The sequence below is a fragment of the Falco cherrug genome, chromosome 5, assembly GCF_023634085.1.
Source record: "Falco cherrug isolate bFalChe1 chromosome 5, bFalChe1.pri, whole genome shotgun sequence".
Taxonomy (NCBI): Eukaryota; Metazoa; Chordata; class Aves; order Falconiformes; family Falconidae; genus Falco; species Falco cherrug.
The window spans coordinates 12,941,451-12,955,543 of record NC_073701.1 but is presented as its reverse complement, the minus strand read 5'-3'; the positions used below and the strand labels follow the sequence as shown (position 1 = coordinate 12,955,543).

At 42.9% G+C, this 14,093-nt stretch overlaps 1 protein-coding gene across 6 annotated transcripts in view; it reads left to right on the top strand.

The window, feature by feature from the left end:
- ETV6 (ETS variant transcription factor 6) overlaps positions 1-11,179 on the top strand; it is a 140,015-nt gene extending 128,836 nt beyond the window's left edge. For all 6 annotated transcript variants that reach the window (XM_055711162.1, XM_055711160.1, XM_055711164.1 and 3 more), the window contains 3 exons: positions 4,358-4,500; positions 7,261-7,361; positions 10,718-11,179. In XM_055711162.1, coding sequence (XP_055567137.1) covers positions 4,358-4,500; positions 7,261-7,361; positions 10,718-10,823 — 350 coding nt within the window. In that variant the 3' untranslated portion in view covers positions 10,824-11,179. The remainder of the gene's footprint in view (positions 1-4,357; positions 4,501-7,260; positions 7,362-10,717) is intronic.
- Positions 11,180-14,093: the final 2,914 nt, after the last annotated feature.

The following is a 14,093-nucleotide window of genomic DNA, read 5'->3' as shown; positions in this document are numbered from 1 at the left end:
TACTGGCCTAATAATGGTAGATTATTTAGTTGCTGCTCCTCTGTCAGTCAGGGACAACCCTCCAGAACCTCGTGTTTTTTCACCATGCAGTCCATGGAGAAAGATGCCCAGGGTGTAATTTGTTTATGGTTAAAACAAAAAAAAATGCCTAAGTGCCCAAGTTCCTGGAGGTCTCCCGTGTGAAACTTGAAAGAAGGCAAACTGATTTAGATACTCTGCAAACAGAGCTCGTACATTTAACTAAATTGTGCTGCTAAGTATCAGCTGGTCCATGATAACTAACAGTGTGCACGCTCAGCAGAGGTGAAAAGAAATGCAGTGAGCATGAGTCTTTTCTACTGGTTTTTAAAGGTAATGCTTTTGATTTCCTGCTTGCAGTGGCTTGAGACACAGTTGCTACAATTGCGTTGATGCATGCCATCTTGTTACATTATTGCAAGTCAGTCATGTATCTGAACTTGCTGATCGACAACTGTAGCTTTTAGGGACGAGTTTTTAAGTGGTTGTAGGAGCCAAGCAGAATTTTCAAGAATATTCAACTTTCTTGTTGAAGCAGAGGTCTAAGATACTTGGGTGGTTGGGGTTTTTTTTGCAAATTCCACCAGCCTAGTAAATACCTCTGCAAGTCTGAGCAGCTCAGTCAGTTTAGAACATGGGATGGGGCCCTTGATCACTTAGGACTTTTCTTGAGAAGATCTCAAGATGCAGATCTGAGTTCTCCTCATTTGAGCAGTATTTATGTTCAAGCTTAGCCTGAAACCCGTCTAAAACTGAGGTGAACAACAAAAACCAAATCAGGACTTGAATCCTACCTCTTCTCAAAGTCTGAAGCTCTGTTGTTAGTCCAATAATTTGCCACCCAGACATCTTGGGCTGAATTTTGTGTGCTTTCTTTTTTGTGTGTGTGAAGGAGGGGGGCACAGTGTGTGCGGGGGAGGTAATGACAGCCAATTGAAAATAACTAAAGCCATTCGGTTCAACCAGCATTTACTTGCTGTCCACACTGAGGTAAATGTGCAGCCCTGGCACAGTATGATGACATTGCATGTGCAATTCCAGTCAGCTGTCAAGGAGCCATTAGCTCCTTGAAACTCTTCCAGGGGCCGCTGTAGAAAGGATATTAGGGGTCTACCATCCCCATCAGTAAGAGTTGCATTTATACACTTGGAAATCTTCTAGAGCATAGTTACAGCAGTGTACTACTCACTAAAAATAACATTGCATGCTGCAAATTTTGAGGTGAAAGTAAAGTGTAGGGTAAATCTTACCTCTGCAGAATTGTAAATATTAGCTGTAAGTTACTATAATCAGAGGGTGTCTGCCTCAGGCTGCCACATTCCAGAATATGACAGAGCCTGACATTGACTTGCCTCTGCGGGAGCGCCATCCCTCCAGCTGACCCCGAGGAGAGCCACTCCTGCCAGGACTAGCAGTAGTGGCACAAGCAAAACCAAGTGACTGACACTGGGATGCCAGATCCCTGCAGCACTCTTCCAGTGGGGCCAGACACCAACCAACCACCTCAGCAAGCTTCGAGCACAGTCAAAGCGCTGGTTCAACAACAGATCCACACATCCTTCCTCTCTTCCCTCAGGTTTCTAATAAATTCCTGCCTTGGCCAAAAAGTGTCACTTTTTTCTTGATGAATTTCAGCCAAGTGCATGCTTTCTTATTTGAAACTGCTCCCACCAAGACAGACCTTTTTTGCAGGTGAGGTGGAGCCAGCCTGAGCCCACCACAGGTGTTTAGCCCTGTACTGCCCACTGATGGCTGTGGTAAATGATTCCCTGCTGACCTAGGGAATCACATCACCTTTACAGTGATATTAATGAAGGACTGCATGTAAACAAAGCATGGAGATCTTTGGGAAAAGCCCTTCTGAAACAGTGAATTCAGCATGAACCATTGACCTAGACTATGCAGGTTTTGTTAAAGTTATCACAGGTTACACAGGATGATGGAAAAAAATGGTAGTTTTTGGAACACAGCAGAATTACCAACTCTGATCAATTGGTAAAATATTTCTTGGGGAGTCAGAGCTAGAGGAATTGAATGAAAAAATCAAAAAAAAAGACAGTTAAAGTTTTTGTTTGTTTCTTGTTTGTTTTGTTGTGTTTTTTTTAATTGAGCTTCTTGCACTAAAGAAGCATTTTCTATACAGCCTTTCATTGGAAGAGTTCTGGAATGAATTGCACGTGTGTCAAGGAACCACTTACATGGGCCCTTACTACCCTGTTCTCTAAGCACCTCCCGCATTATTAAAAGGCCCAAACCAACAGAGCAATATAATTTCCCTTCCCTTGTTCCTTATAAACAAAATCTCTAAAAGAAGGTTTTTACTAATATGTGCGTGTCTAAAAGACTTAAGTGTGTGTGTGTGTGTGCAAAATTATTGATGGAAAGGCGATGGAAGAACTGGGGTTTGTTTATTTGTGAGAGGATATACAACAGAAATTAAAGCAGTAGCCTGAGACTTCCAATTTGATGCTCTTCTACAGACCTCCCGTGTAGTCCAGGGGAAGTCACTTGTGCCTGGAGCTGCAAAAGAGGTTAGCCACAGCAGTGTTTGGCATTGCAGTGTTTAATTGCAGCCAGCTACCTGCTTGGTATCCATAGCCGTGGAGTTAGTGGCTGGGTGAGGGGAAAAGGGAAAGGAAGACGTCTCTGCATCTGTGTGCCAAGAAGGGGCCCGTCCGTATAGGCTGGCCATTGGCAAATGCATGCAGAGGAGAATTATTTTCTGTCTTTGTCCCAGCTGCAGGTACCTTCTTCTGGGTGAGAGGGAGGAAGCTATCACTGAACAAGATTTGTATCCAGGAATGAAAAAAAATGGAAATTGGTTTCCTTTTTTAAAGTTAAACCCAGAAAAAAAATGAAATGGGAATGGACATTTTTGTGTGAAAAATGTTGATGTACATAATTTTTTTCCAGCCAACAAATCTGCCACTTTCCTTTCACATTCCTCCTTTTGTAGATGTCATGGTGACCATTATCAAGGTGACCATTGGGGAAGGTTTCAGCTAGAACGGAAACCTGCAATTTTTGCCAGATGTCATCCCTTCAAAACGCATTGCCTTGTTCTCCGTAGGTGGTAGGGAGAGTCTGTAGTAAGGGCACTGGCAGACTAAGCTCTGGCTTTCGAGACAGTACATGTTCCAGAGATACTCTTTACAGTTCGAAAATGGGAAATACCATCAATACTGTTAATATCACTAATCATTTCAGGTGTGCTCATTAAATGTGTTATTCATTTCCCTTTTCAAAAAGCATTTTATATTATCATACCAAACATGTCATCATCACCACTGTAACACATACCAACCCCAAACAGACAGGAATAGAAAGACAGGCTGACAAGAACCATTTTAGCACCTAGCTAGAGGTCTTTGGTTGCCTGCCCTTTAGCCACTCTAACAAGCCATCTCTCAGAGACTGGTTTTGCTTTCAAAGTGAAATGCAACCATACGGCCATCTTAGGGATCTGGACAGTTGAGCTATAAAAATCCTGTTGTTTCTGACAGCAGCAGAGCCCCTAACTCTGTGCAGTTCGCTTTCTGTATTTCATAGTTGCCAGTTACTATGCTGTGCTGCGCACACACACACTGCAAGCAGGAAGCAGGAATAGCTCAGCTCTTGGCTTGGTAGGTCTCAAGAGACAGCCATGAAACTGAAAAACACTAAACTAAAACCTAAGTATCTGTTAGACCTTTAATTAGCGACCTAAGGAGTGTTTGCCAAGAGGAAATTTGAATTCAATTATCCAAATAGAAAGTATTTAACCTCTCAATAGCACTCAAGTAATTATCATACTTGGGTTTTTTTTTCAGGAACTTTGAAAAGTAAAACAAAAAGCAAATTCAAAAATGGTAGAAGGTGTCAGTTTTATATCACAGGGAGCATACAAAGGAAAGCTGTAATATTGCCCATGCTTTAGACCCCTCATGTTTGCACAGAAAGAGGTAGCCTCAAGCAGGGAGAGCAGGTTGCAGGATTCTTGATTTCCCCACTGAAACAGCCAGCACCAGCAGTAGGGCCAACAGCGGTAGTTTTATGTGCATCAGTACAACAATAAACACACAACTAAAATCAGCAGGTCATCTCATGCAGCTTTTAATGTGATCAAGTCGCTCAGTCAGTGTCAGAAGGACTAGGATGCATTAGAAGAGGCTTCCTTCTAATGTATATTCCAGTATGTTTTGCAAACATTTGTCGATACCAACCAAGCCATTTGCATTTCAGATTGCAGCAGCTGTTTCAGCCCTGATCCCAACTGTCCTTTCACTACACATCCACACTAAAGTTTCCAGCATTAATCTCAAGGAAAAAAGTCAATGTTTTCTTGCCTTTCTCTTCACAGACTGTAGGTTGCTTTGGGATTATGTTTATCAGCTGCTTTCTGACAGCCGGTACGAAAATTTCATCCGATGGGAAGATAAGGAATCCAAAATATTCCGGATAGTGGATCCCAACGGGCTGGCCCGGCTGTGGGGAAACCACAAGGTAAGGAAGCAATGCACTTTTCCTCCTGCGGCGCTTCACCTCTTGTAACATCACAGGATTCACTTATAAACAGAATGAAAAGGAAGAAAGTGTGTGCATATAAACTGTTGCTGGAAAGTTGTAATCTTTCATTCTACGCATATTAGAAATATAAAGCATCCAGCCTCAAGCACTAAACCCTACCTTTCATATAGAAAACCTGTTGGTTTGGTTTAAAGGCATTGAGTTATAAGTGCATTTCATTATAAAATTATAGGGAGTGCAAGAATTAGTGGTCCTTCTCTCTCAAGGCATCTCATTTCTTCCCGAAACCTGATAGTAAGGATGTTCTGGTTAGATGTGGTCTACAAGAAGCTGTATACTACACCTTGGCAGGAGCTATCTGTCTGTGTTCTATCTGCACCAGCATTCAGATTTCACACCTGCCCTGTGACGGACACCAAATGCTGCAGGATTATGTATTTCCTTTTAAGGGGGTAATTCTGCTTTGTTCTCTGCAAAGCAGTTACTGATTTTTGCAGTTTGGGGCTGAGTTAGGTATAGATAGATCTATATGAGTATATTCATACGAATATATGGGTAGCCAGCATGGATTTGCAGAATGGAGACCATGCTTGACCACCAACATACCTGTCTACTATGAAATTATGAGCTCAGTGGATGCAGGGAGAACAATGGATGTTTATCTTGATATTAGAAAGGCTTTTGAGACTGTATCCCATAATATCCTCACAGACAAACTAATTAAGTATGATCTAGACAAGAATATAGTGAGGTAGACTGAAAACTGGGTGAATTGCTGGGCTGAAAAGATTGTGATCAATGGCACGAAATCCAGTCACTAGTGATGTTACCCCAGGGATTGAATTTGGGGCCAATACTGTAACACGTTCATTAACGAACTGGATGATGGGACAGAGCACACCCTCAGCAAGTTCTCAGACAATACAAAACTGTGAGGTGCTGATACACCCTCTGGTACTGATACACCAGAGGGTTGTGCTGCCATCCAGAGGGATGTGGACATGAAAAATGACCTAACACAAATTTCATGAAACTTAATAAGGGGCAAGGTAAAGAAGTCTGCCTGGAGAGGAGTGACCTGGGAAAATGTGGGGCTTTACATTGCCCCTTGTTATGTTTCATGAGACCCCAGGTGTGGGACGGTTATACTAGGAAGATGGTCAGACAGTGGAGCACGTTGCCCAGAGGAGCCTTCATTCTTGGAGATGTTCAAAACTGAACTGGACAGTCCTGAGCAGGTGTCTCTGGTTGACCCTGCTTTGAGCAGAGGGGCTGGACTAGGTGATCTCCAGAGGTGACTTCCAGCCTCAGCTGTTCTGTGGTTCTGTATATGAGTATACATAACCTATACTCTTGATAAGTTCAAGATTTTCTCATAGGAGTCATTGCTTACAAGAACATCTGTCCTAGAGATCTTGGGCTGCAACACTGGGAGTGGAGAGTTCTGCCATTACCCAACCTCCAAGCTATTCTAAAACTGAAGCTACTTCAGACCACTAGCCACTTGGGAAACACAGTGGCCTTTTAGCATATAAGAAAGGGAAAAAGCACACATGGTATTTCAGGGGGCTTCCCAATGAGTGGAGTCTAGATTTTGCAGGAAAAACATCATTAGTGTTTAATTGTCACAGAAGACCTTTTATGTACCCTCCCTCAGCAGACCTGTGGTGGGCAAGCAGAGGAGGTCTGCTCTTAGAGAGCATTTTAGACAGGTGAATTGGTCTCATTTAATAAAGTCAGGTCAACACTACAGCCTTCTGCCAGATCTTGGACTGCCAGAGCTGTGCCAAGCCAAACTCCTGACATGGAGGCTCGCAGAGCAAAAGCGTGCCTCTGCTGGTTTGGCGCGTTTTGCCCATGGCAAAGCGGCTGCTTTATGCTCGTGCAGGCATGGCTTTGCCAGTATAGTTGTCTTTCTGCGGGGAGTTTTTTTGCCAGGATAGTAAACCAGTGCTCCTTGTACCAGCAAAATGCTCTTCATGTAGATGTAGCCTAAGGGACTGATGCTGCTAACCCAAGCCAGTACTGTGGGGGCTGCCCACATACAGCTCTGCCCGCGCACATCACTTCTGCCTTGTGACACTCAGCTTCAGCAGAGCCATGTCAGTCACATTGCAGTACTCTGGCTATGGCCTTTAGGGTCTGCAGCTCCCAAAATGAAGGGGAGGCTCTGTCATAGAAGCAGAAGTACAACCTAATGGGCTTCTTGATTTACACTTGTATAACAAGAGGAGAAACAGGCACTCAATCACCACAGTGCATTGTAAGCATTAACTAGTTAGTGGAGGGGAATCCCAGAGGAACAGTGTTCTTAGTAAGGATTTCTGACAGATTCAGCCTATTAGCCACTCTTCTTAGGCTTTTGCAAAAGGTGGTTTCAGTAAGAACAGGTCTGTCACATCCCACTTGGCATGAGAATCTCCATCTAATGTCTCCTCTTGTGGTCGATGAAGCCTTTGTTATCTGTGATCCAAGAAACTGTAGAAAAATCTCACTTGGAATTTTTGTTAAACTTTCTTGCTTAAATTGCCCTGAATGGAGACCCATAAAAATTTGGTGATGAGGGCTGGAGGGGCAGGATGGGCCTGCAAACAGCATTAGACTGGAACATCTAATTTCTTGAACAGATTTGGTTACTTTAGCTGGCTGTGATAGTTCTGCAACTCCTTTGGGGGCTTAGGAAGGTTTTAATGAATCATGTCACCACATTTTTCCTTTTTCTTTTGAAAAAAACAGAACAGAACAAATATGACTTATGAGAAAATGTCCAGAGCCCTACGCCACTACTACAAACTAAATATTATCCGGAAGGAGCCAGGACAAAGGCTTTTGTTCAGGTAATTTTTTTCTTTTCTTTGCCATTCCTTTCTACAGACAATTAGTTTTCGAAGATGGAGGATGGAATTGTGTGTGGGATACTTCATTGCCACAGCTATAATACAGGTGACAATGGGCATACATTTGCAAAAGCTGTCTACACCAGCGCTTCCTAGCTATCAAGGCAACTGCACCAATTTACGAAAATAGTGGCGTTTCAATGATCAGTGGAGTCAATAGAAGTCTTTTCACTCCTTTGAAGCAGGCTGCGCCGTTGTTTAAGACCTTAGACAGATGATTCATGATCTTACCCAAACTGCTGGAAAACCCACTCCAAGCTGACTTCACAAACAGAGCTGCCAGTGAAAGCTAAGCAGGGATCAGGCATTTCCTCAAGTGCATCAGCATCACGAAAGAGAAGTGCTGATAACCACGTCTTCAGCGGTGCTGCTTTCAAGGGAGAGAAGGACCTGGAAGACCTGTTCGTAAAACCTAACACATCACATTGGATGATACAACCAAGAATTTAGGAAATAGTGCCTGAAACAGTGTTACAGCAAGGAGTTACTTCCACAAACTTGAGTGTGGCTGGTAGAGAGCAAGAGCACTCCAGCTCTCTTCAGACAAGACCAGCAAATCCTAGTGCATACGTTTGACCCACAGAGCACTGGACTCAGACCAAAGATTGCTTTGATGTCAGTGGTCTGGACCTAGTAATGTGCTTGGAAGTGATATCAATAGGAAGGCAGCCTTGGAGTTTGTTTTCTTAAATAGCTAACAGAACTGCATTAGCACTCAAACTATCTACAGCTGAAAAGGTTTCTGTGGAATGTCTTGTTTATGTCAGCTCTTAGAAGGAGACTTAGATGGGGGAAGGAAAGTGAAGGGAAGAAGGAATTACAGGCAAAATCAACTGCATGATTTTAGATTTTTTTTAAAATTTTTTGAAAGTTAAAATAAGGTTGCTCCATGAGCAGCAGTACCAAGGGAACCTCAGTTGCTATGGCCTTGTGGGAAGACCATGCTTTCCTGGGGGAATTCTGTGATGCTGAACAGTGAATGTACTTATCTTGGAGCCTCTTTTTCAGGGGGGGCACAAACAAAAGAGGAATCCATCTCTTCTCAACCAGGCTGCCTATTTTTTCAAAACTGTAGAAACCTGATACCCTTGGAGACCTCAATTCCTCTGTCAGACTTGCCTAAAATTGACCAACAGATTCAGAGGTCACTAGGGAGCATAAAACATGAGCATATAAACCTCATTTCCTTCGGAAACTGGGAAAAAACAACAAAGCATTTTTTGCACAATTCCCAATAAAAACTTATTGATGTTGTTTTCTTAGACCTATTTATATCTGAAGAGAAAAAGAACAGCTGCAAAAAATCAAGCCATTAATATGCCTTTCTTGGCTTTTTCTTGCAAGCACAGAAATAATAGGAAGTGTGACTCTGTAAGTAACATGCAGGCAGTTGTCATCTGCAGATATCTATACAGAGCTTTAAGTAAAATGGAGTCAGAGAAGGATTTCTAATAGGTTGCCTGAGTGTCCTCTGCAACAAATGAGGTTACAGACACTGTTTCTTCATTAGCTTGTAGTTCTGGGTTGTTTTCTTAAAATTTAATCAAATGCTATTACAAATACCCATGCTTGGAGTTCCTTGACATGACTTAAAACACAGACCAGAAAGAATACCCAAAGTACTGCAGTACGGTTCACATCAGCCCATCTCCCACATGGTTTAGGAAACGGAGCAGACAGAAGGTAGGGAAGGCAGTGGGATCACTCTGTTTTGATTTCATCCTCATGCAAGATCAACAAGACAAGCAGGGTTTAAATCAGGGCACAGTCTGGCCCGTAGGCTTTGATGCGATTTCACTGTGTAGCCAGGGACTGATTCACCACTTCTGTATGCTAGTTTTTCACCACTGTAACACCATTTGTATCAGCAGCGTTCTTCCAGCATACAAATGGGAGTGACACAGCAGTGAGTCACAGCCTTTTTTTTTTTCCCTAAATGCATATGTGCACATGATTTCCAAAATTAGAAAGAGTGGCAAAAGGTTAGCTCCAGACTGTGCTATGCATTTGCTGAGAGACTTCATATTTTTCAGATGGAAAGCCCTCAGCTTTATAACCTCAGAGGCAGAAGAGGAGGCAAATCTGGCTCATTAGCTTCAGCAGTGATTTTTCTGGGTCAGTGATAGTAACGAGGCTCCTGTCAGTTGGTTTTGTTTTCACTGGGGCAAGGATACTGAGCATATCATCAACCTGAAATAAAATCAGCTCCTCTGATTAACACATTTTGTACTGCTCAATGTTAGCCAGTACATCGTTAATGAAAGACTGAAATTTTTTGTAACACTTACAGCATAAACATCTTTCATCCTAATTTCTCCAGATGTACTTAGGAGTTACGAAAGTGAGTTGTATTTAAACTAGGATTTCATCCTTCCTATGTGACTCTCTCCCTATGCCATTAAATTCAAAAAGAAAGCAGAGCTTTTCCATGCGATCTCTGTGCTGTAGTACACAAAAGCATCCTGGCAAAGATCAAGGCTGCAGACTTGATCTACAGGCTGGTGGATGTCCTTTCCCATTTCCTACTGCTGCCGTGCCTCCTCAGAGGCAGTTTCTGTTTCTAGCCCCCTGCAGACTTAACTGCATCAGGACATTAGTGCTGGGAGCTGTGGCATTCATTTGCAGAGGTTGCTGCTTCATTACAATTATGCTTACTGCAATCACACAGGAAGAGACTGTCTTTGTTCACAGTTCCCTAGCCCAAAAAACTTTCTTTCAGGGCTTTTTCCATTTCCCAGAACTTGTTCTGACTTGGTCCTTGGCTTTTTCTTTTTTACTTTGATGTTTCATACTCCTCTTCGCTCACCTACACAGACACCTGCACAAACCAGTAGCCCTCTGCCTCTCCACACCTTGCAAGTGCTTTTGCTTTGAAATAAGCTAACCATAAAGATCTTTAATGTTTCTGTCACCAGACACCATAAATGAGTGTACCTGTGGCATACTGTCATCTTACATGACAACAGCAAACAATATGAGGGAGAAGAATATATCATTATATTATAGAGATATAGATATATTGTATATATCATTCTTTGGAAAAGACTGTGGGGTTTGGTTCAAATTTAGACATTCAAGGAGCGGGGGTAAAGGCCTGGGTGGTTTTTTTTTTGTTTCTTTACAAGGTATGGAGGAGGGAAGAAACCAGTAGGCTGGGGAGAAGCTGGGAAGTACTAAGGCACTGGGAGGATACAGCAAATATGATTTTTGGAGCTGTAGAGCTCAGGGGCCTCAACATCTTTATAAAGGTAAAAGCTGAGACCACTGGGAAATCTGCTTGTTTCTCTGTTTTGCAGGTTCATGAAGACCCCAGATGAGATTATGAGTGGCCGAACAGACCGCCTCGAGCACCTTGAATCCCAGGAACTGGATGAACAAATATACCAAGAAGATGAGTGCTGAAGGGGGCTGGTGCATCACCTCTGTGGGTCCATGGGAGAAACATCTTGCCCGGATGACTGGCACAATTTGGGAGGGGAAGCAACAACACAGAAGCAGTACTTGGGGTTGCCGCTTAGCTTGAAGACCACACAGGACCTGAATCACCTTAACAAAACAAACTTTAACAGGCAGAAGTGGTGCTGGCAGAAAAGTAAACAGGAAAAAGCCTGGACTTATGCACTACTTCACTGTTCTTACAAAGTCTCCCTTGAGTTCTTTCTTTTCGGTTTGTTTCAGTTTTGGGGTTTTTTTGTTGTTTTTTTTTTTTTCCCTAATAAACATGCAGTTTGACTTTCCTTATCTCACATAGGACAAGACATCAGATTATGCTTTTTTTTCTGGAAGGCTTTCCTATGGAAATAGAGTGCTCTTATTTTCTGTGCAAGTCTCATGACATAACACTGCATAAAACAATAGCAACACAGAAGGGATTTGCTCAAGGGTTCCAGTTTGCTCGGATCAATTTACATGTGCTGCCACTGGGAAATGTGCAGAAGCTACCAAATACCACACATACCTGTCAAATGAAGAGGAGTCACCCTTCACGTGTAGGCTGGGATATCATCCCAGCATAGCTCGGGCTTGTGAGTCCTGCAAGTGGCTATTAACTGCTGGAATATGGACCAAAACCAATCACCTAAGTGCTCCGGGGAGGAGAAAAATAAATGTGACAAACCTCTGCAATAGACTGATGTTGACGTTTTCCCTCCCTCTAGCAAAGAAGTGATAGAATGGAGCAGGGGGAGGGAGGGCGGAGACAAGTACATATATATATGTGTATATATATAAACATTTCATATATATATGTATATATATGTAACCCCCACAATATATCCACAACGCAGAATTTCAGCTCGAAGCTTTCTATACAAAGGCAAAGGCTGAAGCATCTGTAATTACAAAAGGGAGGAGTGTTTCTTATACCTGCTAGCAGTTTTGGGGTGAAAGGTGAAGGGCTGATCCTTACATTGTAGGGAGAAAGTAAAAGGACCGATCACATGGTTTGTGTTACTCAGAAACCTCTCCAGGATCATTTTGTGCTGCTGGAGAGGTAGATGAGTCACCAATCTGAAAACTGATGGTAGAGAACTAGAGACCAAATAGCTATACTTATGTCTTGTAATTGATTTTGGCTTTGTTTTGGGATTTGTTTTTTTTATGCCTCCCACTACCCTCCCCGCCCTCCACAGCTCTGCCATCAAGGGAGCTTGTCTCAGCTTCCCCGTTTTTAACATTATTTAAAAGACAAGAAAAAAGAAACCCTACAGCTGTGTTGCTTTCTTGGTTTTTGGTTTTCTGGTTGCAGGGTGCCCCATTTTTTACACCCCTGATTTGGTTTGCTGCACTGAGGGTGTTTTGCATGAGGCAAAGAGCTATGCCTAGTTTGGTCACAGGAAGCCCACCAGTCCTTAATGCCCAATACAAGAGAAACTACTGGCCCTTTTCATTTCACATTGCTTGGACCACCATGACAGGAAAGTCTGTGGCATCCAGATGTCCCGCAATCCATCATCAGTGGTCCTTTCAATGGAAGGAAGACCTAGCAGCAGAAATGATGTTTGCAAAAATCAAATTTTGATTGCAAAATCAAAAAGAGTTGATGTATAGAGAAACTGCAGGAATCACACAGTGTCTGGAAGAAAGCACATCCACATCAGTTCATTAAAAACAGAAAGCATATTTATGGGAACAGGTATACTAGAAATGGGAAAAATCAGTGGGCTAATCTAATCCATTTAAGCCAAAAAACAAGGTACATTCCCATGATAGAGCTTTTATCAGCTATTAAGCCAGCAAAACATTTGATCTTGCCTCATATGTAACAAGAGGGTTATCCAGGAAAAAATGGCACTCGGCAATGCATAGTGTTCCCTATGTTTAAACAGAGATAGTCCAGTCTCACAAAAGACTTAATACTGAGTCACAGGTCGTAGAAGGAATGGCTTTAAGGGTGCGGATAGGCATCATACAACGAGATTTTTTCAGAGCCAGTATCTGATGAGGCATGACAGGGTGTACATCTCTCCCTAAGCTTTTCCCAGCCACGTGGTTTTTATTAAGGTATAGTCAATACGTTACAAGTCCCAGCACACCACATACTTTATTCCTGCCTCAAGAGGAAAGACACGGGAATGTGTATCAGAAATAGAAGCAGATGACCCGCCACCTGTCTCTGTTGTGACTCTGAAGTCCTTGGAGCTCATGAGGTGTGAGACTGGGAGGGCTTCAGTGGTCACGGATCTGAAACCAAAGGTTCCTTGAGACTAAGGGGCCAAGGAGTCACTCTGCTCTGTCACCCTGCTCAATGTCACCCAAGTTGCAACTGTGTCTCGGGAGCTGGGATGAAGAGGTGAATATGAATGACAGATGAGGTGTGATCGGAAGTATCAAATGTAAAGAAAGGCTCTTGCCGGTTTCTTGTGTTTCTTGGAGTGTTCAGTGGTAGAAAGAAACCAAGATTGTGCGGAGAACAATTCATATCCTTTACTGCTCTGGTCTTGATGACTGCATAACTGCATTGTTTTCTTTTGCCTGCTGCAGTTACTGTTAGGAGATGGTGAGGGAAAAATAAGACAATAGGGACCTTCTGTATAAAATGCTCTGATGACCCACAGGTTTTTGTCACGACCAAGGTGCATGCTGTGAGGACCAGAGAGAATCCACCAGTATAAGCTCATATGCTCACTGGGTATGCTAGCAAACAGCTCATCCTCAGCACTGGGTAAGACAGGAAGAAGCAAATAATCCTGAAATCACACATGTTGTCCCATAGGGAAATTTTCTAGGGGAAATTTTGGTAGAGGAAATGTTCACCTTTATGAAAAATGCAATCACTTCCACCTGCAGAATCTACGACAAAGGAAAAAAAATATTTGGTGGCTATTGGAAACTCTTCCAGTTGACACATAAAGCACGTCTTAAGACAACTTATTCTCCATCACAACCACAGAGAAGAAGTCGTCTCAAAGCTCATGCTATCTGGAATGAAAATAGCCTCTGAACTTGGAGCAGGCAGATCCCACAGAGGCCCTTCCCTGCTGGCGCTGTCTCCTGCCAGGTCTGCGTGGTGCAGCAGCGCGTGGTGCAGGTGACACTGCAGCTGCCAGAACTGCAGCGGCTTATGACCTGTTGTGGGAGCTGCAGGATTTGAACTGCTCCTGGGGTCTTGGATGCAAGTTTATCAGCTATAACTAAAAATAAAAAAATAAAACCAGGCTGGAGCAGCTGCAG